The following is a 26,593-nucleotide window of genomic DNA, read 5'->3' as shown; positions in this document are numbered from 1 at the left end:
CCCTCAGGCCAGGGGGCAGCGACAGGAGATGGGATCTTAATTTACAAAGAACAGGGAAGGATGAACCTTCTCCCATCCACAAATCAAATCTTCCTGTATCTTTAACATTCCATCTATTGGCTTTTTAACTTTCAAAAGAAATTATGCTTCTCAACTGCAATCTCCCATAACCCTCCACAAACACAGACAAGCTCCATCAGCTGCTTTTCTTTGGTTTGTATTTGCGATGGGAGTTCTGTCCATCTTCCTTCGTCAAGGATCCCATCTTAGATGGAACAGCACCAGGTTACCCCATTCCATAGGCCAATATCCTCTCGAAGTGGATCCAAACCAGGGAGAAGAACCCTGGCAAAGAGCACCGCCATGATGTTTATCCCAACTCACTGGCAGAGTGGCACAGCAGGCCGGAGTCCACTGAAGCAAAGTCTGTGAGGCACAGCGGAATCAGGAGAAAATGGCTTCCTTCCTTCTTCCCAGGCTTCCGAGAGCAAAGCGGGAAGAACCAAATGGCTTCGTTAGGAGCTAACATTTTGGAAATTTTTCCAAGTTAAAGAAAAAAAAATCATCCTTCCCAGAGTTGAAGGGGTATCAAGTCGAGGTGGACTAGACTCAACTAGGACACATAGCCAGGATTTGGAAACCCTTCCTCCACCCATAATTCCCCAAAATTTAACAATGGGTGTGTGTGTGGGGTGGGGGGGAGAATCTAAGTGAAAACAAGAGAAAATTCCTAATTTATTCATGGTTTGCCATTATGAATTCATCAGGACAGATCTGTGGTTGAGATCATGTTCCCATTATTCTGTAAAGGTGAAAGGCATGTGTGTAGTCTGCTGAGGGAAAGGAAATGGAAGCATTGCTTTGACAGGGCTCGAAGGCGGAGGAACAGGTCAGTCCCCCACTCATGGAAGACTTCAATGCGCACACAAGTCATGGATGCCATGTGCGCCATGTTCTCTTCAAACTCAGATCTGCACATCAATGGTATGCAATGTAACAACAACATTATTTATTGGTGGTGGCTCTCTGAATACCCGCAAAAGTAGAACATCTTATAATGGGATGAATGGCTAGAGGTTTTTACACTTCAGAGTGCAATAGATATCACTAGGTGTAGGTCGCAACTTCAAGGAATAGTTAAATCAGTCGGTTTAAGGCTACCAATGTTCAGTACTATTCACATTTACACAGAAGTAAGTCCTCCTGAGATCAGATGGGCTTACTCCCAAGTAAGTGTGTCCAGGACAGATTCTCACTACTTGCCAAATTGCAAAGTCCTTCCACAAAGGCTCATTTAAGCCTTTAACCACACCAATGAACTCCTGGGTGGGATTTGACATTTATTGTTTTTATGTTCTTTCCTGGCATCTGAAAATGTGAGCAATCTTAGTGTCCGGAAATAACTGAAAGTAAGAATTAAGCTAGTTTTGTTTCAAAATCAGATTTTGAATGCAATCCCAACCATGTATCTGTGGAGGGGAGTTGAGCAAGGCCGTCTTGTTTCATACAGGAAGAAACTTAAACGTTGACCTATGCCTAAGGGAGCTAGTTAGCCTCTTCTAAAAGAATGGGCAAGAATCTAGCTCCAAGGGAACTTCTTACATTCCTTGGAAGCAGCAACGCCCTCCGACCCCATACTATGTAACAACCAGCTCCTTTCAAAAACTGTGTGTGAAATAGGTTCCAATGATCAGAAGAACCAAGTCTAATATCCATTCAGGCATAGCTAAGATTCATGATGAGCTCTTTTAAGTAGCTCTTTAGATCCCTCCCATTTCCATCTCTCTACACATCTTCAGTTCAAACTATTCTTTTTACTTTTTCTTTGGAGATTTCTTAGTTAAAAAACGAAAACAAAACGAAGAGCTATCAGCAGTAGATTATGTCACTTTTTAAAAAGTGGGTCTTATATATACAATAATGAAAGAATTGTGGTATCTTTCTAATATTTTAAGCCCCCCTCATTCCCACAAAAGTGCATTTGATAATATATATATATATATATTTTGTACTCATCTCCAAACTTTTTTTTCTAAGAAAATTATCAAAACATACAACCTATGGAATGTCTTCTCTGTGCGATGCCTGCCTGACAATCCGCAAATGAGTCATGTATGGGATTTTTTTTCCAAAAAAAATATGAATTTTCAAGTGCTCTGGATAGAGTATTCTCTTTATATATAACAACAATATATTATGGATAAAGATATAAGAAAAGTGGCCCCATTTGTAATAATCTCTCGTCTTTGCATCTCTATTTTTCTTTCTGGGAGGCGGTACAAGAGAATTTTAAGACCCCACTCCCAGATTAAAGTTTAAACTCTCTTTGTACACACATGTATATTCATATATTTTAATATATATATATATATACATACAATATATATATATCTTAAATGTAGCTTCAGCACAGCATCTCATGAACGTTCCCCATCCGATAAAAAGGATCCTCAATAGGTACCCACCTAAGGATGCTAGTTTCATGCGGACAACTCTTAAATTAAAAAAAAAAGTTATAAGTGTTCCTGTTAAATCAAAACTTCCATCTTATATTGAAAATATAAATAGACCTATAGATTCGTTTCAAATAGCAGAACTGGGCTGCTTGAGCAAGGGAGTACAAGAAAACGGGGATTGTGGGGGAAAGCAGACACAGCTACTGCCAATCTTGACATAAATCAACATTTGAAAAAAAAAACCCAACATGTTAATCATAAAACAGGGCCTAATGCACACAAAGGAATAAGAAGGATGTGTTTGAAGGAAGATATGGAGATCTGATTAAATCTAAATGGGAAGCTGGGGGAAATCTGCCCCGCCCCACCCATACTCTGTTGTCAATTTCCTCTCCAGCTTTGAATGAGTCGACTCAGCAAGTCTCCAAGGCTATTTCCCTAGAACTATTTCTGAAATATTTGGGGTCTGAAGGAGAAAAAAGGATGGGGGGAATCTAGGGATAAAAAAGGAAGCCCTTTTCTAACTTGCAGTGAAAATCCCTTTTCTAAACATCAACTGGAAACCCAAAGCCTTCCAAAGTTCCTGTGCAAAAACCCTCAGGCACACCCAAGAAAGCTTCCCCCGCCCCTAAAAAAAGTGCAACAGAAGAGGATTCCCATAAATCAAATGGATCAGTGTTAGTGCAAAAGAGGACAGTCTATTGGCTTTTCAAGATGCTGTATCCTCCCTTCTATGCTTAAGGCTTTTTTTGAGGACGGGGTCATAGGGTGTTTAAGTGGTACTGATGCAAACTTAGTGAAATCAAGGCCTCTATTCTGAAGGCCAGGGATGAGAGATGGAGAAATATTTGGCCACCCATCTGCTGCCAACCGGTTCCTCTCCATGCCCCACAAGTGGAAGGCTGTCTCGATTGGGCCATTCCCAGACATTCTCACCACTGCTGGGTCTTTGGGAAAAACTTTGCAAGGATCAGATTTGCTTAGAAGGGTCTTATATAAGAGGATCCAGCATTTTTGAAAAATAAGGTGAGCAGAAACGGGGTTGGCCCAGGAAGAACCCATGGGGAGGGGAGAACATGACAAAATGGGGTTACAGCATGACAACACACAAGGATCATTCAAACACTCACATCGGTGCCTTCCTCTGGGATGCATAGAAGATGGAAAAATCCACCCCTTGATGATTTGTGCTTCTCAGCTGGCCAACTAGTGCTTCCAATATGGGGGCACTGGGAAAAAAGAGACCACGCCAAGTCTCACATCCTAATTCAAAGAGTTCTATGATGAGAGAAGGGTGTACTAGAAAGTTTACAGTAGGACATACTAGAAATTCATCACATTGGTGTCGAAATGCCCTCCCCGGCGTTGTTTACATCACATACAGTACCTCTCCATCATTTACATTCACCAGTTGATTTCTTTCGGGAGGGGGAATAAAAGCAATACAATCTTGGGAGACGCCCAACACCGTCTACCAGCCCCAAACACTCAAGGGAGCCATAGGGATGGGAAGGTGTGCACAATGGGGTCAAAGGTCATGACATTTTCACAGGAACAAAGGCAAGAATAGAGTTTGTGTGTCCAAGGCGTGTTTCTTTCTAGACTAGAGGCTAAGGAAGGGCAACAGGAAAATGGCACCTACCGCCGCCATGATTAGGTCATTTCTTGAACAAAGTTGAGAAAGTTCTCTTTGGTGGAACTCTGTTATTCAAGGGAATTCATACCAGCTTAGTGACCTCATCCCCCAATCTATCTCACCATCCCCACCACCTGTTCTCCCACCATTCTGATGGATGGAAATCAAAGTAACAATAATGGCAGACTGGAAACCCACCTCCAAAAATATACAGAAGAAACCAACACAGAAGACACACATACCCTCATAAGCATACATTGAAATTACATTGGCGGTTGGCATGGGGCCAAGAAATTTAAAAACAAAGCAAAAAAAACAGGCAGTAAAAGAAACATTTTTCTATTTTTGTGTGTGTGTGGTTGTTATTCAAAGTTTTTCTTCTTATTCCTGAAATGCAGCAAAACCAGTTTTCTTTGGCAACACCTTATCACAACCTGCTTTTTTTGTGTAAAAGATAAAATGAGGATTTTTTTAAAAAAATCAAAACGCTTTTTATATAGAGAATGTGATTTGAAGAAGAGGGCTTGCATGCAGAGCGATCTTTTGTGGTGTCGCAGCTCACACAATGGGGTGTTAGAAGGTTAAGGCAGAACGGAGAAGGTACACATATTTCTCTTTTTTTAGTGCAAACACACCAAGGCTTGTGTTAAAGTGTTGCCAGCACAAATTCTTGAATTTGAGCCCCACCCCCAAGAGTCTTGCTTTGGATTCGTCCCACTCCCACCCCTTGAACACTAACAAGGGAAAAACAAAACTCTATTATGAACAAGGTGCGGTATCTCTGTTTAGAAAAAAATAATAATATGGGTGACAAAGGACAGATCTTCACTACAAAACCAGCCAAGTACCCATTTAACTGTCATGGCTTCCCCCACAGCATTCTGGGAGTTGTACTTTGGTGAGGGCACAGAATTCTCAATTAGCGATTCCCCGTCTTCCCTTGACAGAACTACAAACAATTCCCAAAGTTCCCTGGGGCAAGGGCAGGACAGCTAAACCTATTTAAAGCTGTGTTGTAGATGGTCCCAAATGGCATCAGCTAATAAACCTGCCTCTACTAAACCTGAAAAAACAAAGAGAAACTGGGAGGAGGAAGATGAAGGGAAGTTGAATACAGGTGCTTGGAACTGGCTGTGGTTTGTTTGAACCTACATTGGCCAACGGAGTCAAGGAGGAGTCTTGTCTGAGCAGTTTGTTTGCAAGCAGAAAGTCTTGCAGAGACTTGGAATGAATATGGGACCCGCCTTGATTTAACTGGGGAGCCAACTCAGACCCAAAATTGACTTCTTCTCTGGGATGCAGCTTTCAATCAGAAAAGAAAAACGCAGCTCCTTCTTTCTCCAACTTCTACCGTTCCATGGCCATTGTGCCAGTCTTCAATGGAAGAGGGCCACTTCAGAAAGGGCACATTAGACTCAACAGACATGCACAGAAAACATGCTGAGGGTTCCCTGGGGCAAAGGTGATACCCAGATTTCTCCGGGGGAACACATCTCTTGGACTGCCCACATTGAGTGGGACAGAGGATATTTTGTTTCTTAATGGGTTCTAAGGTGGCTTTGGAAGGAAAGGGAGAGGGGCACAAAATGTGAAACAGTCGTGGAGATAGAGGCGTAAAACAAACTGGAAGAGATACCACAACTTCTGATTACAATACAGAACTTCATGTAGCTATCTATTTACAAAGTCCACGCTAGTTTTGCATATGAGATAGTTTAGTCAGTGCTAAGCCAAGGATGTCCGTGGAAGGTGAAGTTCGGGGGAGGACTGAAGGAGTTCATCCATCTAAGTAGCCGGGACCTTCTTCAAATGCTTTGTAAGAGCCAGATTAGTCAGGGGGGAGGCAGGAGCTAGTAAGGGCAGGGGAACTCAGATGTTCTGTCAACCAAGCCACTGAATTAAAGAGAAGCCATTGGATAGGGAAAGGGGGAGTGAGATTGCTAGCAATACACCCTTTTGCTGCATTGCTGGCATCACAGGATCAGTAGACTCCATTCTGGTGATGGCACTCGGCTGTTCCAGAAACCTCATGGTTAACTATTCAAAATAGGTTTTTCTATGATGCCCAATCTTGAGTTTGCAAGAACCATCACTGCTAATAGCTCTTGCCCAAAGGTATAAAAAGCAAAACATGAAACATCTTTTATCAAGGGACAAGCAACTTGGCTATCAAATGTCCCTGTGTTCTTTTTCTGAAGTCTTTCCTGTCCTGCAGGGGAGCCAACTCAGACCCAAAAATTGATTTCTTCTCTGGGATGAAGATTTCCAATCAGAAAAGAAAAACACGGTCCTTCTTTCTCTGTCTTCTACCGTTCCTTGGCCATCACACCAATCCTCAACAGAGGACTCCAGTGTGAGAGAACTGGTTATGAGTCATATGTATAGTAGGGCAGAGGCCGTTCTTCATGATTGGGTCTTGTTGGTCCACGTGTTTTGTTTTTGCATCCCGGACCCTAGAAATTCTCTCTAGATTTTGTTTCATGGAAGACCATGATCTCAACTACCTTTAACTTTGAGTTCACCAATGATCCCAGCCTTAGAATCAAACTTGGATTTTGAGGCTGGCTGTTGGGCCCCTATTAACCTATAGCACATGGGGGCCAGAACGGGAAAGAATCGTAAAATCGGCTCTCTTTTTTCGCTGCAAATGTGCCAGTCCTGTCTTTTGAGATAAGCTTTGGCCCATCTTTTGAAACAGCTCGCCTCAACTGAAATGAAATCCAAGCTGCTCCTCAAGGCTTTTGATTTTGAGTGACGCAGAAAAGGAATTTGTACCATACTTTTTAGCCCATTGAGAAAGTTCTGGAAGGCAATTTCAGTCAACGTTCGCAATTCCTGACCAAATACTCCGTGCCACAAAGCAGCAGAAAACAAACCTCGGGAGGGGGGATGACAAGATGCCAAATTTTTAATGTTTGCCCTATTTCAAGAAGGTCCCGGGACTGAGATACTGGATGAATTATGGGGAATCCAAACTAGGAAACATATAGGCCAGCACTGGCTATAAGACATTTGTTTTTGTTTTTTAAAAAAAAGAGAGAAAAAATAATCCATACACAAAATAACCCATGATTCCTGCCTAAAAATTCAAGCTTCCATTTTTTAATATATTTATGTTTTTTGAAGTGCAAATCACTTCCGAGGGTTTTTAAAATTTTGCTGTGTCACAGAATCTAATTAACTGCAATCCTCCCAATTTTATATCCGTAACAAATCTGCTAAACCAAAAAACGGTGGATTCCATTTTTAAGTCTCTCTCTCTCTCTCTCTCAATATATAGATATATATACACTTTTTTCTCTTACAAAAATAAATTCAATTTTAGGAATTTTAATAAAAACAATAAACAACAATAAATTTCTTTCCGTAGAAGATGGTTTCAACGTGTAAACATATTTTGCTGCTTTCTTTTTTATATATTTTTTTAAATTAAGATAAAGTGATTTCAAAGTACCCGTTCCATTGCAAAGTGCTAAGACTTCTTTGTTTCTAATCTTTTTTTTGTGGTTTTTATTGCTTTTTCTATATTAAATAAAACATCCCACCCACCCCCGACTCTTTCTTGTGCCCCCTCACACTTTCTCCAAACACACACGATGCTCCCTGTTTAGGTACATTCGGCCAAACGGTTCACCTTTTTAATATTAAATAAAAAAATCTTAAAAGTGCTTTTTAAAATAAAAAAAGGACTAAAATCTCTCTCTTTTTATCATTTTTAAACTGTGCATTTATAAAACTCTGAAATGGCTAAAAGGTGCCTTGGTTCTTTAGCTTAGAGGGGAGCTGTGCCATTTATAAACCTGATGTGGCCGTTGCATTTGTTACCTAATTCCTGCTCCTTCTAGGTAGGTGAGGGGGGAGGGAATCAGTCTGTCAAAGCTGGCTTTGGACCATAAACCTTGCCATGATCCAAATCGACACTCCTTAGTGCAAAAGTCTCAAAAACTGGGGAGGGGGTGTGACATAGAGATCCCTGGGGCTTTCTCGAGACCCTTTAGCTTTAATTGGGTCCTTTAGGACAAGCCTGATTTGTGCTGAGAGTCTGCCCTCTTTGAGTTGAGGGCCAAACCTTACATATTTGGTACCAAAAAAGGTTGGGGAAAGGAAGAGGGAAAGTTTAAGGAACTGTACTTCACCAAAAGGTTATGGATTCAGAGACCTGTTGGGGGTCAAAGCCCCCTCCTTCTCTGCCCTGCCACCCAATCACCTCCCAGTTGGCATGTCCAGTTGTAATTTTCTTGGGCAAGCCCATACACCTCCCCCCACAATAAAATAATAAACCATTTTAACACATAGGGGCTCAGTTTGGTGAAATACAAGTCTCCCAGCCCAAGGTGCTCATAAGTGTTAGACTCTCCCCCATTCATCCTCAAAGATTTATTTTCTTGGCATTATGTTTAAACCTTTCATTTCCCCATGCTTAACTAGACAGAAGCAGGTACTATTGGCTGCAGATAGCAGCCCGTACAAGACAAAGGCTAGCTCATCCCAGAAGGGAAGTGTGGGATTGAAACCCCCGTTACTTTTCTGAGTGTCTATCTAGCCTTCCCCCCACCCCAAATTCTGGAAAAGCTGAACAATATTGGCTACTACTTTAAACCTGGGTCAAGACTGGAGCTTCTTTGTGGATTTGTAGAGAATGTTCGAACAGCGCACCTTTGTGAGACCTCTTCCTACGCCTAACCATGGAACAGGATGTGGGTTGTGTTGTTTGGGGATGAAATAAGGTTGCCAACACTGCCTTGGCACATCCCAGGAGATTTCGAAGCCCGTGATTGGGGAGAGTGGAATGGGGGAGGATATGATGACACATTGAGGTGACACTCTAGGAATCTTCTCTGATCTCTACATAAACACCACTGAGACATGGCAAAATTCCTAGAGTACTACCATGGTGGCCATTTTTTCTCCTGCTCCTCAATTTCTCAAAGGCAGGCAATTGGGGCCAAGGCATGTGGAGGGATTTGCCACTATGGACTGGCACATGGCAAGTCTAGGATGAAGTGTTATATTTGAAAACAACAGAAACTAATTGTCTAAGCCTAACTTTCATACACCATCTTTCTTAGTACTGCTTGAATGTATGGATCCCCAATTATTCCAATAACAAACTGTTAATTCATAAACATATGAAACAATGCATGAAGTGCTCAGCATCTAGAAGAGCACCAATTTTAATGAAGGCTATTAAAACAGCAAAAAAAAAGTTTAAAATTCAGAAGCTGAGGGGCAGGGCTTATTGCTACAGTCCTCAGACTAGCATGCTGGACAGGATGTGAGAAGAAAGTCCACTGATTTTAGCAGACTTTCTCCAGATTAAGCTGTTTAAGGTGTGTATCCACCCTCACAGCACAATCTTAACTAAGTTTAATTGGATGTAAGTTGCACTGATTTCAACTGGTATTGTTTCCAGGTAAGTTAAATCTAAATAGGATGCATCTAATCCTACAAATATCAACCAATTTTAAGCTGCTGCTCTCAAGAAATCCAGGAATCATAGTGGAAGGGGGGCAGTTTCCAGGGTTTCGTCCCAGAACTACAGTTCCTCAGGTTGTTTAGGTGTTACATTGCTATGAGAAACTAAATACAAAAAGCTGAAGATTGAAGGAAATGGTTTGAAGGTTGGAGCTCTGCCAACAACAGGTTGGCACTGCATTCCACCAATTCTTCATTGGGTCACCAATTGGTCACCATCACCCTCTCAGGCCTTACTGAACCAATATATCCTCCAACGGGGCCTCCCAAGCATATTTTGAAAGAAACCCAAAAGGTGCACCCACTGTACGTGGCGCAACCACATGGGCCAACCCTCCCTGTTGCTGAGGGAGGTTACCCAAGAAGCACAGGAGGCTGGCAGCAAAACCATGACACATTGGCAATCCTCCCTCCCCCCACCCCTACACACTGAACATACAGCCTCTGCACCTCAGGCTCCTATTGAGTCCTTCTGGGCCTACTCTTCACATGCACAGATGACAGAAAAAATGGCAGGGCGTCCATAACAGAAGCTACTGACACAAAAGCATGGTTTACAGTTAACGTAGAGATCCTATGGCTGACGGGGTTGAATGAACTGGGCTCAGCTGTAATCGAGATTTTGAAATTCTGGGAGGTATTGTCTCCCCTTCTTCTAAGACAGGTAAGGCCTAAAAAAGGAGAAGAGTGATTTGCATGCAAACAGCTAAAGGGACAACTTGGAATCTCAAAGAGAACAAATCCACCTGGATCAAAGGAGGCTGCAAGTCCATTCTCCTGGGACATTCTCAGGAAATGAGCACTTCGGGCTGGGGGGTGGGGGAGAGGACAGGGAAGGGGGCGGAGAAGGGGAAGGACGCTGCATTGGCCAAGAGAAAAAAAATATTTCCAAGGACTTCCAAGCACACTGTCCTCCCTGCTTTTTTGTCCTCAAGAACATTCTACTAGCTAAAATAGATAAAATCTCCAATATAATATATTATATATATATATATATATATACACACACGTGTGTGTTATTTTAACAAACTAAACTCTGGAAGCTTCATGTCATACTTTAATACACATCTGACCCCCTCCCCCCAATCTCTTTTCAAGGGGCAAAAAAAAAGTTTAAAATTAATCCGTGGCTATAAGAGGTTAGAGTAACTGGTTATTACGGGAAGATCACAAAACAGAGATATATCATCAATCTATAAGGCTACTTTTTTCCCACAGAAGGGCAAGGAAACCATATCTTTCAAGGAGCATTGGAGGAAAAGTATAACTAGATTTTGTGACACGGGTTGGTATGTTTTTTTTTTTTTTTGGTTTAGGAGAGTTCTTGCGTGTTACCCTCAGACAACCCCCCCACTACATTCAAACTTCCTGATGCCGCTTCGACGTTAGAGCTATCTTCAAGGTGCTGTCCCGGGCCGTCCTGCGGCGCGGTGGCGTCCTGCGATTCTTGTGCCTCATCACCGCCCGCAAAGCTTCCATCGTCGGGGTTAGCGGCCAGGGTGGGCACGCCGCCCACTTCTCTCACCCGGGGTTTGCGCCCCCTTCTGGAAGGGATGCCGTTGCAGCCATCTTTTTTAAGGTGTCGGTGCAAGTGGTCGGATCGGACAAAAGTCTTGAAACAGCTGTCGCACTGGTAGGGACGCAGACCTGTGTGGACGCGCATGTGGTTCTTCAGGTCGTAGTTGTGGGCAAAAGCTGCCCCACACTGCTGGCACAGGTAGGGCTTCTCACCGGTATGTTTCCTCATATGGACCTTCAGCTTGTCCTGCCTAGAGGGAAAAAAGGGGGAAAAAACGGAAGGGAAAGATCAGTGGAATAACGTTTACATCAAACTGCATGAGAGCATTGCTCCACCATCCAAGCTGCTTGTTTTTCTCATTCAGGCCTGACTTCAACATGGCCAGGTTAGAAAAGGACTTTGACCCACATAGCCAACAGCTGTACCTTTCAAGTACCTGTACTCAGATTTCTGATCTCTTCTCCAATACTTTTGACTCTCTGCCTTCCTTCTTTACCCTTTCTGAGGCCCACCCATCAGTCATGGCCACATTTCCCAAATCTCAACCTCTGAGGCTGGTATACTGTTGGGGACATACAGCGGGATTCAAACCACAGACCCCTCTTGAACTAAATGGCGGAAATTCCTCCTGAAGCCCAAACAGCTTTACTGGCTCGTTATCTGGCCCCTCCCCTTCTTTGCTGTGATTGGTCATTGTTCTTCCCTATCTCTATATAAACTCTGGCGTAGCAGATTCTTGTCTCGACTGCCAGGCTAACCATCTATGGCCAGGGAAAGAGGTTTGCCCTAGCAAAGCTGTTTCTCACCTCTGTCAAAGAGGCCCTCACTCTACAGTGGGAAATAGTCACCCTTCTGGAAAGAGATGGGGAGTCAACATTACTATACTGTGTCCCCCTCCCATCTCAGGGATGGTCTCAGAGTATAAACCTGCTATCTCCAAGTTTAGACCACTGGTCTACTCTGGTTGGTAGCAGCTCTCCAAGTTCCCAGGTAGTGAGACATCTTTCCTAACATCCAAGGACATTTAACTGGCAATTGAGTCTAGGACTTTTTGCACACAAAGCTGGTGATCTTTCCCTAAGTGCTGGCCATTCTCGCTGAACTGTGTAATAAAACCAACAACAATGGGATCCCTAAACCAATACAGTGGATGACAATTATATGACATAAACCTATCACATGTACAAGCCATATTGGTCAATAACAAAGTTCCCCGGTTTAAAAAAAGCTTGTTCTGTAACCTTCGTCAGGTTTGACAATTACTGTATGATTCTAGCTAAAAGCAGAAGAGCACTGCTATAGACTTCTGCTTGTTATCCCATGGCACTACCCCACAGCAAGTCAGTCCACCTAGCTCAGGGTGGTCTACTCTGATTGGTAGTGGCTCTGCGGGATCTCAGACAGAGAACAGCCCTTCTTCTAACTGAAAACTGAAATAGAACCCGTGACCTTCTGTGTGCACACCAGACACTTTGCCACTGAGCTATAGTCTTTCCAGCTAAAAGCGCAGCTATGTGTTTTTGCTCACCAACATACAAAGCTGCTTTCTGTGTGATCAGGATATTGTTCTACAAAGCCCAAGGTTGTCTTCTCTGACTGGCAATGGATCTTCTGAGTCTTGATCAGAGAAAGGTCTGTCCTCCGGATGCCTAGGACTGGAGATAATTTCACTGGAGACTGGATCTGGGGCCTTCTGCATGCAATGCAGGGGTCCACTACTGAGCTCTGTCCCCTCCCCTGTCTACTGAGAGCCAGTTTGGTGCAGTGGATAAGAGCGCGGGACTCTAATCTGGAGAACCGGGTTTGATTCCCCACTCCTCCACTTGAAGACAGCTGGGTGACCTTGGGTCAGTCACAGCTTCTAGCTCTCTCAGCCCCACCCACCTCACAGGGTGTTTTGTTGTGCGGATAATAATAACATACTTTGTAAACAGCTCTGAGTGGGTGTTAAATCATCCTGAAGGATGGTATATAAATCAATTATTATTATTATTATTATTACTGCACTCATCGCCTGAGGTGCTTTCAGGGGTTTGGTCTTTTCTGTTGCCGTTGTTTTGCTTAACCTGTTGAGTGTTTCTAGTTTTCCTTTCTAAAATCTTGCATATGTATTATATTTTTACCTGAGTTTATTCCTAGTTTTCTCTTGGATTTTTATCTTTGGAAGCCACCTTAAATTTTAATTTGATGGAAAAATGGAACTGAAAAACCCCTCTCAGGTAAATTAATTATGGCATTATAATGTTCACAGAGCCAAGTTTTCTTTTTTTCTGTTTCCTAGGAAGCATTGGCTATGATGACCATGACGAGTAAAGACTTGACAAAGACTCCCAGAGAACTATTACAAGCAGGCCAACACACAATTCAAGCCAAGAAAATGCAACCCAAGTTCTCACAAAAATTCCAAATATCTAACCAACGACACCAAATTTTTGTGGAAAAATATGCACTGTATAGACTTTTGACAGGGTACAACTCCTACGGTGGGCGGTATTTCACAATTGTGGGGCCATTATTGAAAAGCCCCTGCCTTCTGGCAGGTGCAATCTTAATTTTTCATACCAATGAGGGGCCAGATTTGAAATGGGCTGATAAAGGAGAGCCAGCCTCTAAGATGCATAAGGCTAAGAAGGGCTTGAAAAGTTCAAAACTCTGAACAGCGCCTGGAAACCCACCGACTGCAACTATAAAACAGCTGAAGATGTTACAGCCTCCCCATCTCAATTTTTTAAAAAATGCATTAGCTGATGCTTTTGAGTTGTCTTCAAGGGCAGCCTTACAGGGAACACATTGCAGTAGTCTATTTTTAAAAACAAAAGGATGTGATTTTACCACGCCTAGTCTTAAGCAATGCAATCCATGAAAGGCTGTATGATATATATTTCTAGAGGTTTACAAACTGGACCTCGTTGTGATAAGGATCAATGAAGGAATGGCACAGCCCACAGCCAGGGAGCAGCAGGGGACCACAGCCAAGGACTTGCATGTCTGTGTGACAAGTTAGAACACAAGAACAATCATGCTGGATTAGACTAGTGGTCCATCTAGTCTAGAATTCTATTTCCAAAGGATCCATCCAGAGGTTTACTGAAAGCCTATGAATAGGCCACAGAAGCCAAACTCTCTCTTCCTGTCCCTCCAGCATTAAGAGAAGATTCTGTGGGTAATAACCACTAATGGACCTATACTCCCTGAGTTTCCCTTACCCACCTTTAAAGTCAACTAAACTAGCTACTAGAGATGGGCACGAATCGGGAAAAACCCCGAACCGTGCAGTTCATGATTCATCGCGTTTCACAAACCACAAATTATGAACTTTCATGAACCTGCCCCGGTTTGCGAACCAGTTCGTGAAAATATCACTTCCAGATCAGCAAATTGTCACTTTTGGTCAGCAGAAGGTCAATTCCGGGTCAGCAGAAGATCTGAAGAAAGCCTACCCCTCCGTTGCCTAGGAAACTGATTGATTGGCGCCAGGCTGTCTGCAGTGATGAATCGAAAAATGAACCAAACGAACTGGCCTAAAGTTCGAGGCAGTTCATCAGAAATGGGCTCTAATGAACCACCGGTTCGTGAACCACGAACTGGCCTGGTTCGTGCCGAGTTTTGGTTCGTATTTCAGTTCATGCCCGTCTCTACTAGGTACCATCTACTCTCTACTAGGTACCGTCTCTACTAGGTACCATCGCTACATTTCACAAATTACTTTCACAAATTTACAAATTTACAAACTTTCACAAATTTACTTTCACAAATTAATTTCACAAATTACTTTTTCTTGGAGTGAAAAGGTGCTTGCTTTTGTCTGTTTCAAATCTACTATCTATCGGCTTTATTAGGCACCCCCAAATTCTAGTACGCTGGGAAAGAGGGAGAAAATTCATTTTCTACAACCCATGCATAAGTTTGTAAACCATTCATGTTCCACCTCCCCTTAGCTGTCTTTTTTCTAAACAAGAGATCTCCAACATGGCATCCATGGGCACTGTGGCAGCCACCAACATCTGTCCTGGGACACATCAAATGTTTTTAGAAAGTGGGCAAGGCTTTTCCCAGCAAGGCTTCTGAATGGCCACTGAAAATCTGATTGGCTGTGCAGATTTTTAAAAAGTTGCTTCAGCAACAGCTGCTATCACTGCACAAGGATCTTCACTGCATGACAATGTGTGTACACAAAGCATCCTGTTAAACAGAGATTCTGTCTATAATGTTGAAGAGCTGCAATCCAAGTTATGCATAAAATCACTCCCTGACATTTGGCTCCACCTCCGGTGGCAGCCATTTTGCGGATGCCCCTACCACATGCGACAGATTTCCAAAGACACCCACATCCTCAAAAAGGTGGAGGACCCCTGCTCTAAACTAAAAAGCTCCAAACTCCTTGCCAGGTAGGGGTCAGTTCAAAGTTGAGAGTGTGGTCAAGATACAAGGTCTCATTAAGCGCTGGCTTCAGGATTTGGAGTGGATTTGGAGTTGGTGGAAAAGGTCTCAGCCATCAACCAGGCCCAGTTGGATTTATTATCTTTCTGCTGGACCTGCAGGACAGAGATGTTCCGCCAGGCATATGATGGTTGAAGTGGGTGGGCCCAGCCCTGGCGCCAGGGTTTCTGGCACTGGAGGCAGCCTCGTGTGCGCACGTGCGCCCCGGAATGCGTGATGACATCATCACACGATGACGTCATCACGCCGTGCTGCCGTAGGGTGGCTAAGGGGGCGCGAGGAGGCTGCCCGCACGCTGCACGCCCCTGTACCGTCGTTGCTGCTGTGCCTGCCTGGGGGTGCTACGCCACCGCAGGGTGGCTGAGGTGGCGCGAGGAGGCCGCCTGCGCGCTGCACCCCGCCAGCCGTCCCTGTCCCGTCGCTGCTGTGCCTGCCTGGGGGCGTGTAGTGGCAGTGGCAGCAGCATTGCGGGGCTGGCCGGCGGCGACGCAGGGCTGGATGGCAGTGGAGCGGGGGGGGGGCACCTCTGCCCCTGGCACCCCCTCCAGCCCTGTGGCACCTGCGGCCCCCGCCTCACTACCTCAACAGTGGCACCAGCCCTGGATGGGCCACCAAATTGGCTCCTGCCAGGGGGAGGGGAGTGTTGTCCCCCCAGACTGTTTTCACCTGGTAGCTGGCTACCCTGCTCCACGGATCTGTTTAATGTCTGGTGGATATGAAATATGTGTGCGACTGTCTTACATAGATTTTTATTGACTGAAGTTTTAATTTATGCTACCATGTTTTTACTGTATTTATTGCATTTTGTGATCTGCTCTGAGCCCACTTGAGGGGAGAGCAGAATATAAATAAAATAAACCTGGATAGGGCAGGTCATGTGGAGAAGAATTCTCATGCCACATTTGTCTTTCTTGGGCTCTCTATGCAAAATGAGATTTGGGAGCACTGGGTGGTATTATCCAAACCCACCTAACCTTGCTGTTTGACCAAGAGTTATAGGCACGTTGTTCCTGGGCCAAGAGCTGGTCTAAGCCATCCCCGAGGATAAGACCTCTAGAATTCTTTCAAATTGGAACCTGGGAGATCTTCCTTCTCCAAAACTAATTTCTCACAACAAAAACAGCTCTCCCACCTCCAGAAACATCAGCCATTCCCACCAAGCTTGGGTTGACAGGCATGGCTGGGCAACAAGTGGGAGACCGGGGTGGGGGTGGGGACACAGCAGGAGGGTTTGCTGTTAGCAATTGCATGATGTCACTTCCGGGAAAAATCCAGAAGTGAGGTCACACCATTGTCTGACGGTGATTTTTAAAGATTATTTTTCTCCCACCAGCTGCAGCAAGAGTGGCAAGAAAGGGAAGCCGAGGGCAGGGGATCTCCCCCCGCCCCGCAGTGAAGGCTTGGCAGCCCAATTCCAGCCACGCTTTGGGAGGTTATTAGCTGGACTGGAGGACGGGGGACAGAACAGCACGTCTGCCCAGTGCCGCCTTTCTTTCCTCTAGTTTCTCAGAGATGCACAGATACAGCATCCCCGGGAGCTTTATGTTGGCATAATCTTTACACAGTCCCTTCCAATTGCAGCCCCTCCATAAATCTTCCTAAAGCACAGCAGGACATATGGCCACTTGGGAAGAGAGCTGGTTTGGATGCAAAATGGGTGGAGAGAGAGAACTGGAAGGACCACCACAGAACATTACAAGGAAAAAACAAAATGTGAGCAGAGGTCAGAACACCCCCTGCCCAGTAACATTCTTCACAGATCTCTGGAATTTCTTGAACCTGGTGATCAAGATTGCAAAAGCAGCCAAATACATTTTTCGGCTACCCCATAGACAAGAAGTTTCATCTATTGGCCCCCAATGGAATCCCCACCACAGGTGCACAAAGTTCAAATCTCCATGTGGTTGAAGCTCTCTTCAGAGAGAGGCCTATATGAGCCCAGATGATATGGATTAAAAAAACCAAAATATTTGCCATCCCTGTGGAGCTTGCACAAAAAAACCTGACTGACAGGAAGTGGTAATGTTTTGCTTGAGCACAGATTAGGGTTCCCAGGTGCCCCCTGGTGGCAGACAAACTTGGGGGTTTGCCACCTTGCCCGCTGACCCGCCAGTGATCCCCCAGAGGTCACACTCCACTGACAGGCACCCTGGAAACACGTGCAGTGCATGCGCTCATGGGGGGGGGGGTTTGCAATGACGTCACTTCTGGGAGTGACATCATTGCACCAGCCATGGGAGTGCTCCCATGCTTCATGTGGGGCTGATTTTGGCCCCAAATGGGCCGATTCGGCCCTGCGCAGAGCTCAGGAGTGCTTGCATAGCCAGCACAGTGATGTCACTCCCAGAAATGATGTCATCATGCATGTGCCAGGAGCACGTGTACTCTCAAGTACAGACACGCTAGAGGCATGAGGTAAGTACCAGGTCCCCCCCCCCAGGCCAGGAAGGTAGAGGGACCTGGCAACCCTAGCACAGACCCATATGCAGAAGGTGGGGCAAAGCAGGCCAGGCAGTTTGGTATCTCTCTGAGCCAGCCCACACAATCTCCTGGCAACTGAAGCCACAGAGATAGCTTGCTGAAACCTCTACCCTGAAAGGTTTTTCGTCAAGAAGAGAAGCAGTTTATGAAAAAAGACAATGGCTGTTTTCACATGTCTTTACATAGTGAAAAACTCACAGAATGAAGGCATCTTCGTGGCACCATTTTTAATGTCATCACGCCTCGATTCCGTTTGTGTGGCACGATGATGTCAGAAGTTGTGCCATGAAGATGCCCTCGTACCATGAGTAAAGAGACGTGTGAAAATGGCCAGCCTTTCCTTTGACACGTTGGATGCAGAAGAACATGATCAGAAACAGCATACAGGAAATCAGGCCACCCTCTTCTTTGACTTCAACAGTTTCAGAAACCTACAAATCTCACAATTAAATAACTGAAAGGTGTTCCAAGATGGGACTCCTCAAAAACTCTCCTCCTTCAACGGTAGAAATAACCTGCGGTCCTGCTGTCCCTTCAATAAGGACTGACAGAAGTTTCGGGGCTAAGTAAGGATTTGAATCTGGGTCTTTCCAATAGCAGCCATGCCCAGGGCTCATTTCAAGGGGGAACGCACTGGAACAGTGTTCCGGCAGTTCCCCCAAGTCAGATGGCCCGGATCGAGTCTGTGCCCAGCACCAACCCGGTCCTGGCCATTTCGGCCCTGATTTGGGCCAAAACAAGCCCACATTTGTTGGCCATTTTGGCCCGGATTGGGGCCGAAACAGCCAGGACTGGGTTGGTGCTGGGCTGGGGAGGGTTCCCCCACCCGGCACCGACCCGATCCGAGCCATTTTGGCCCTGATCCAGGCCGAAATGGCCCCCAAATTGCCATTTTTGGCCATTTTGGGGCCGAAGGGGCCCAGATCGGGTCGAAACGGCCCAGATCAGGTTGGTGCCAGCGGGGAAAGCCTTCCCCACCTGGCACCAACCCGGTCCCAGCTGTTTCAGCCTTGATCCGGGCTGAAACAGGCCCCAAATGGCCATTTTTGGCCTTTTTGGCCCCATTCCCACTGGGATCAGGTCCAGAACAGCTGGGATTGGGTCAGTGCCGGGTGGGGGAACCCTCCCCTGCCTGGCACTGACCTGGTCCTGGCTGTTTTGGCCCTGATCCGGGCCCAGATGGCCATTTGGGGCCCATTTCGGGCCGGGATCAGTACCAAAACCTTCAGGATTGGGTCAGTGCCTGGCGGGGGACCACTCCCCTGCCCAGCACTGTCCTGAATTGGGCCATTTTGGGCCTGATCCAGGCCAAAATGTGCCCCAAATGGCCATTTTGGGCCTGTTTTGGCCTGGATTGGGGCCAAAAGGGCCCTGATTGGGCCACTGCCAGGTGGGGGAACACTCCCCCATCTGGCAGCAGCCAAATCCCGGCCATTTTGGCCCAATCAAGGGGTGTGGCATATGCTAATGAGTTATGCTAACGTGTCCCTGCAGCTCTTTTTCTACAAAATGACCCCTGGCACATGGCATGTATTCAGTAAATTTCTAGACCGCTTTTGTATTAAAAAAAAATAGAATTTCCAAATCAAAGTAATTACAATTAGAACACAATCAGGCACAGCTGAAGGCAGCACAATTTCACCAAGCGTATTAAAAGCACAGGTTCAAAACACATCAAAGAGAAAAGCCCGAAACAGAAAACCATATCCCACATCTTATACTGGTGGGCTCTATTGTTCTGTTATAGACTTGCTTTAAACGAGATGCCGGCAAGGCAGTTTTTACCTTTAACCCATCAAGAGACTGAATATTCACAAAATACAATTTATTTGCCCGATAACCACATTGCTAGGAAATCAAAATTTCCAATGAAGGATTCTGAGAATTCTTGGAAGCAAAATTGCACTGGTTTCAGTTAGTACCTTTGAAGCGCAAAGAACCTTTGCTCTGACCTGGTATATATACACCTCTCCTTCTTGTCCAGTGGTACCACAACACTTGGCTTTGTATTTAAAAGGTTCTGGGTCTAATCCACAGCATCTCAGTTAAAGGAATCTTGTTGGAGGACTGGAAAAGATCTCTCTTTATGAAAGACACTGGAGAGCCACTTCCAATCATGGTATGCAAAGCCAGGCTATCTGAATAAATGGTATGAGTTGGTATAAAGTGGCAAGGGCATGCGGCAGAGATTTTTCCTGCTGTGACACCCACAATTTCCGGGAATTCCATGGCCAAACTCATCCTCCAAGACGCCTCACACTCCATATTCTGCCAACAGATCAAAAACCCCTCGTGTTTTACTTTTCGGAAACTCTTTTTGACCCCGTACGACGTACAAAGGATGAGTTTATGAGAACCACTTTCATTTAATTACACTGTATATTGTTTTTGTTTGGTATCGGACATGGTATTTGTTAATATATTTTAATAGACTATGATGGTTTAGATCAACACATGGCAATTTACATTTGCCAGTTGTTTAGAACACATTTCACTGATCAAGCTGTGTAGATAGAGTAAACGGAAGCATTCCAAGACTGAGCTAGGGGTGGAGGTGCTCTGGACCAACAGGCATGAGAGACCCAAGGAACAGAATCCTACCTTTGCAGATTGAGTAGGTATGACCCTGGTTGGGAGACCACTTGCAAAGCCTATAACGGCTAACCTGGATCTTCCTCGGAGGAACACCGAGATATGAGAACATCAATATGCCTCAAAATGCAAAAACGGAACATTGTATCTAGGCTTGTCAACTCCAGGTTGGGAAATTCCTGGAGATTTGAGGGTGAGGCTTGGGGAGGGACCCTGTGGGGTATAATGCCATACTGCCCAGCCTCCAAAGCAGCCATTTTGTCGAGGGGAACCTATCTCTGTAGCACCTGGAGACCAGTTGTAATTCGGGGAGATCTCCAGTCATCACCTGGAGACTGGCAACTCTAGTTGCATCCCAAGCCCCCACTAGACTTGAAAAGTTTTTGCTGCTTCCTAACCCAACAGCTGGCCCAGATACAGCCTTGCGTGGAGGGAGACCTCTCCTAACTTCAAATACAGGGCGTAAGATTCTCGGCAAAACCCTTCCATTAGAAGCCGATCTCTAAGGGCAAGTTCTTAAAGAACAACTTCATGCCGCCGGTCTGAACCTAGCCCCAACAGACACTGTTGAGTTTTCTAAGGAACAATCCCCCAATCCCCCAAATCCTTGGGGGAGCGCATACTTTACCTTGTAAACCGAACTTTGCAAATGTTACATTCATAGGGCTTCTCGCCTGTGTGGGTTCGGATGTGGCGTGGGAGTTTGCCAGCCCCCTGGATCACCTTCTCACAAATGGGGCACTTCTGGAATGCTTTTGCTCGGATCTTCTTCTCCACCTTCTGGGACCAGGACGGATAGACCTCGCCCTCTTGGGAAGTGCTAAAATATTTCAAGTAATAATCCATGACGCCATCGTCATCCTTGCGGTCCTCATCGGCCAGCTGCTGCCGCCCCACGGAATTGATCATCTGTTGCAGGAGGGCGCTGGCGGCCAGGCCATCCATTTCCCTGGCCTCCGCATCCTCCCCCTCCCCTCCCCCGGGAACAAAGGCAGGGGAGCCCCCGACCTCCTGGTCCAGCTGAGCGGCTGCCGACGTTTCATCCTCCCCGGCTGCTGCCGGCAGTTTGCGCCCACCAAATTGTCCATTTTGGGAGGGTGGGAACAAAGGTCCCTGGGCCTCTTCTTCCTCCTGATCCAACCACATGGCATGGTTGCTGTCGGGGTCACAGTCGTTCGCCTTTGGTCTTTCGTTGAGGGCAGCCTGCGAGTAGAAGTCCACGCCATTGCAATCTGGCTCCTCTTCCTCCTCTGGGCCACGGAAGTTGAGCCTCAGGTCTTGGTTGGTCCATTGAAAGCTGCCCTGTTGGCCATTGATGGGGTTGCTCTGGAAGAATTCCAGGTACTCTTTCGCTCTGAGATGGTTCCTTTGATCAATTTGATCTACTGTATCCATCTGGTCATTTTTGGCCAGAATCTTCCTGTCCAGGAGATCTGTGCAAACCTCCCTTACCGCCTGGATCTCTAGCAGCTTGGCGGCGTTGAGGATCTCGCTGACGTTCGAAGTGCTGACGGTAAGGGTGGCGGTGTAGGCAAACTCCAGCAGCGCAGACATGGCGTCCACGCTCACAAAGTCTATCTCGTACACGTTCTGCTGGTCTACCACTAGCCCTGAGGTGAAGAGCTTCTTGAAGTACTTGCTGCAGGCCGCCAAGACGGAGCGGTGAGTGGGGAACTCCTGCCCATCCACCACAATCATCACATCACAGAGCAGGCCGTGGTTCCTCTGCTCGTTCAGGCTGCTCAAGATGTCGCTGCTGTGGTCGGGAAAAGGAATCCCGATGGGGCCATCCACACCACCCTCCATGCCGACACCAGAGGGCTGTGGAGAGACAAGGAACATAATCAGTGGACAAGCGTCTCCCCGCTTTAGACAATCATCCCCTTTGCAGAGGGTCAATAACAAACCTGTGTCTTTGTGCAAGAGTCTGAAACATCAAGGCAGCAAATTTCCCCCAAACATTTCCTTGCCTGATTGCCTGGAGACATTTGGTGTTCGCAACAGATGACCGGGTGAATGTTAGTTATAGATTACTCTCTCTGTCTCTGCAGGTTCCACAAGCAAGTACTGATATATGACCTCCCAAGGAGATCAGCTGGAAGCAAGTTCCTAGACTGTACAGCTGCAGCGGAAAAGATTTAAACCCAACAAACAAGTCTGAGCAAAATCAATTTGGTCTGGTAGTAGCAGCAGGATGCAGCAAAAAAAATATTGTTAATATGTTCAACACATGCAGAAGTAAAGTTTTGGTGGTGGGGATGGGCAGAGAGGGATTTCACAAGTTTTTGGCCCTCCCCATAAGCTGCTGTACCAGTTCCCTACAACCAGGCTTGTAAAAGCTCTGTACTCACCACCAATTCTGCTTGTAGAAAACCAAAACCCTGCAACCTGACTAGCCTTGTGCAGACCAACAATTACTTTAACACAACTCGCTCTGCATCAGTGAGCTACAGGGTGGGGTAGGTGCAATGAAATTCCAATCCCTAATGCTTGAAATCTTGTCCACCGACTACATCTGAGTGTGCACTATGTACAAATAAGCGCACGCATTCAAGCCCATTTACACACCCATGAGGACTAGAAACTTTTCAGTGAAACCAGATATTCTCAGAATTGTGTGTGCAGACGTAATGTCGGATTTTGCACTGCAGTAAGAGGCACACAGAAACCGCACACCTTTTCCTGTACCCTGAACTTCAAATTGCCCCCCAAACAAGTTCTTTCAAAAGCTAAATATTGGAAATATGTATAGAATTACTCGAGAACAGAATTTGACTTGCTGCATTTATAACTTTCCCAATAGGGATCCAAAGTGGCTTAATAGTTCTCTTTTCCTCCATTTTATCCTCACAACAACTCTGTGAGGTAGGTTAGGCTGAGAGCATTGACTGGCCCAAGCAAGCTTCCATGGCAGGGTAGAGATCTGTAGTTTAGACACTCTAAACACTATACCATGCTGATCTTGCTGGAAAAGTCTATCTGGCCCAGTACTGTTTCCCGCAGTGGCCAGCCAGCTATCTCTGAAAAATGTGCATGCAGGCCACCCCCCTACCACCACCAGGGATACCCCAAGAACTATTATTCAGAGAGTCCAGTAGCACCTTTAAGACTAACCAACTTTATTGTAGCATAAGCTTTCGAGAGCCACAGCTCTGTTCGTCAGATGCATCTGACGAAGAGAGCTGTGGCTCTCGAAAGCTTATGCTACAATAAAGTTGGTTAGTCTTAAAGGTGCTACTGGACTCTTTGCTGTTTTGCTACTGCAGACTAACACGGCTAACTCCTCTGGGTCTATTATTCAGAGGTACGCTATCTCTGAATATATAAGGCTTACTCAACCATCATGGCAGGTAACCATTGACAGAGCATTTCTCCTCCATGAATCTGATGCGTTTCTAAAGCCAGTGGCGACCACTAAATGATGTGGCAGAGAGTTCCATATGTTAACTATGCATCATGTGAAGAACGACTTCTCTTTTGCTTGCTCCAAATCTGCAGTGCTCCCAAGTTCTAGTATTATGGGAGCAGGAGAAAGAATTCGGGTTCCTCTACTCGACGCACAATTTTATAAAACCTCTATTACGCCCCTTCAATTCTCCTTATAAGGAAAGCACGCTAACCCTTACACCACACCTTTTTTTCCTTTTCCAACCCAGCGGTCTCTTTTTTGAGATGGGGCAACCAAAGAATACACAATATCCCAACTGTGAGCGTGTCTTCCATCTGACAGTATCATGAGACTGGACTTTCCTCCCCCTACCTCAATGACATTATTTTGGCCTTTCCCCTCTTCTCTTACCAGACGGATCACTTAGGAGAAGACGATTTCACATCTTGCTCTTGCCTGCCCCCTCTCCCAAAAACAAGGACGTTGTTAGCACACAGCCTGGCACCCGCGGTAATCTCCCTGATGACCGAGCAAGACTCAGACAGGATAGACCTGCTCCCCACCCACCTCAGACTCACCCAGGAACCAAACAAAAAAGAAATTTGGGGTTGCCAAACTGCACCGTCTGTGGAATGCAGCAGCAAGGGATGGCCCCCAAAGGCCAAGCTCCGAGATCAGGAGCCAGTCCCTCCTCCATTAAAACTCCTGCGCTCTTCTCATAAACGACCCATGCAGCTGTTGGTGCGAGTCCCCTCCTTATTAAGGCAATGTTGTGTGTACTGAGAAACACTTAGTCAGCACTGCATTAAACATCCACAAAGACCCATATAAATTAATGCAAATTAAGATCATTTGCACGCTCTCTCTCTCTCTCTCTTTCTCACACACACACACACACACACTCCCCCACCATATATCTTACTGAATGCTTATTGTTCTGTTAGTCATGAGAAAAGGTATAAGCTCCACCACCACCCCAGCCCCAGAGATATTTTTACACCCTTCGCCCAATTCCTGAAATGTTCAATAAAAATTGCTCCCAGCTTCTCTTCGTAGCTCTGAGGCTTAGACGTTTGTCATGTTTATGTTACTTGCTCTGTAAAGTTCCACCCCCCCCATAAGCAAAGTGTGTGAATTGAAAGTATTTATTTGAGGAGGGGGAAGAGATCGATGAAACCGCACTTAAAATGTGGCGTGAGATATACATTAATGTGTATGTGCTTTGTGGCGAGAAACCTGGGTACAGAAAAAGCCAAGCACAGCTTTGGAACTGCTCAGTTTGAATGGCACTGCATTAAATACCTCCTGGGTGGCCATGCTATCAATCTGTTGTTACTAACTGTGAGCCTGCCCGCTACTGGAGGCACACTGACCCAGGGCAGTGGTCAGGAAGCTCAGATGAGACTACCTTGGGACAGTTCACATCTGCAGCAGTGGGATGCAGTGGGAAGGCAAAGAGACTTGTGGTGGGGGAGGGCTAGGAAGAAAGGATTTTGTTGGCAGCAGTGGGATGCAGGGGAGGCAAAGAGACTTGTGGAGGGGGAGGGCTAGGAAGAAAGGATTTTGTTGGCAGCAGTGGGATGCAGGGGAGGCAAAGAGACTTGTCAGGGGACGGCTAGGAAGGACGGACTTTGGTGGTAGAAGTGGGATGCAGAGGAGGCAAAGAGACTTGTCAGGGAAAGCTAGGAAGGAAGTGCTGGGAGTTGAAGCACAATGCTTTTGCCATCTGAGGGCCAGATAAAACAGTTGTAAAGTGCTACTGCTGCTACTGTGAGAACAGTGACAAGACACACCTTCTGGTCTGGTCTGTTTCTGATTAAAAGATTCCACCTCCCAAGTCCTTCCTCCAAGGTGCTCACAGGGTGGTCCTCCTACCGACACTGATTTATGCTAACAACCACACTGCAAGGGCACCTAGGCAGGAAGACAGTTGACCCAAGGCCTCCTAGTTAGTTTCACAGATCTCAGCCCAGGTCTTCTGGGTACAAGCCAAGCACCACCAGGCTCCTCCAACTAGTTCTCCATATCACTGCGATAGCATGCCGAGCTGGGCCTGTGCTGGGGGGATGCGCCAAACAACAGATCTCCATAACAAATGTGCCAGCCAGCCTGCAGGAAGGTTATTACAATCCTGCCGCCATCATGAACAAACCCAGGCACTGGTGCCAGGCCCAAGTTCTGCCCTCCTTGCTGGAGAAACAACAGGTTGTCCAACTGGTGTGACTAACCCAGGCCCCAAACCCCTTGGTCCCATGGAGGCAAACCTGCTGTTGTTTGCTCTTTATTTAGAGAAGGCTGTACCGGTTCTCTCCTCCTCTTCTGCCACGATAAAAAAAGCCCATTTCGAGCACCAGGCGTCTCTGCCGACACAGCTCTTTGCAACAGCACAGGCAGGTCTGAGCAAGTTCCTTCTGCCCGTGGTCCCTCCCGGGGCTCTGCCGAGACCTCAGAGCAGCTGTTGCAGAAACTGGGTTCAGAGGGTGGGGGGAGCACGGCAAGACACGAGACGAAGACAGCCGAACGGAGCCTGCCTTTCCCTCTCTTCTCATTTCTCTAGGCCTAATGGAAGCCTGCTGACTTGACAGAAGCCATAGTCTCCAGCTCCG

General features: G+C 46.0%; 1 protein-coding gene across 2 annotated transcripts in view; it reads right to left on the bottom strand.

The window, feature by feature from the left end:
- Nucleotides 1-7,349: 7,349 nt before the first annotated feature.
- Nucleotides 7,350-26,593, bottom strand: part of ZBTB7A (zinc finger and BTB domain containing 7A) — a 53,647-nt gene continuing 34,403 nt past the window's right edge. For both annotated transcript variants that reach the window (XM_054979546.1, XM_054979545.1), the window contains exons 2-3: nucleotides 21,228-22,420; nucleotides 7,350-11,336 (exon numbers count right to left, since the gene is read on the bottom strand). In XM_054979546.1, coding sequence (XP_054835521.1) covers nucleotides 10,880-11,336; nucleotides 21,228-22,405 — 1,635 coding nt within the window. In that variant the 5' untranslated portion in view covers nucleotides 22,406-22,420 and the 3' untranslated portion in view covers nucleotides 7,350-10,879. The remainder of the gene's footprint in view (nucleotides 11,337-21,227; nucleotides 22,421-26,593) is intronic.

The sequence above is a fragment of the Eublepharis macularius genome, chromosome 5 (assembly GCF_028583425.1).
Source record: "Eublepharis macularius isolate TG4126 chromosome 5, MPM_Emac_v1.0, whole genome shotgun sequence".
Taxonomy (NCBI): Eukaryota; Metazoa; Chordata; class Lepidosauria; order Squamata; family Eublepharidae; genus Eublepharis; species Eublepharis macularius.
This window is presented reverse-complemented; position numbering and strand designations above follow the sequence as displayed.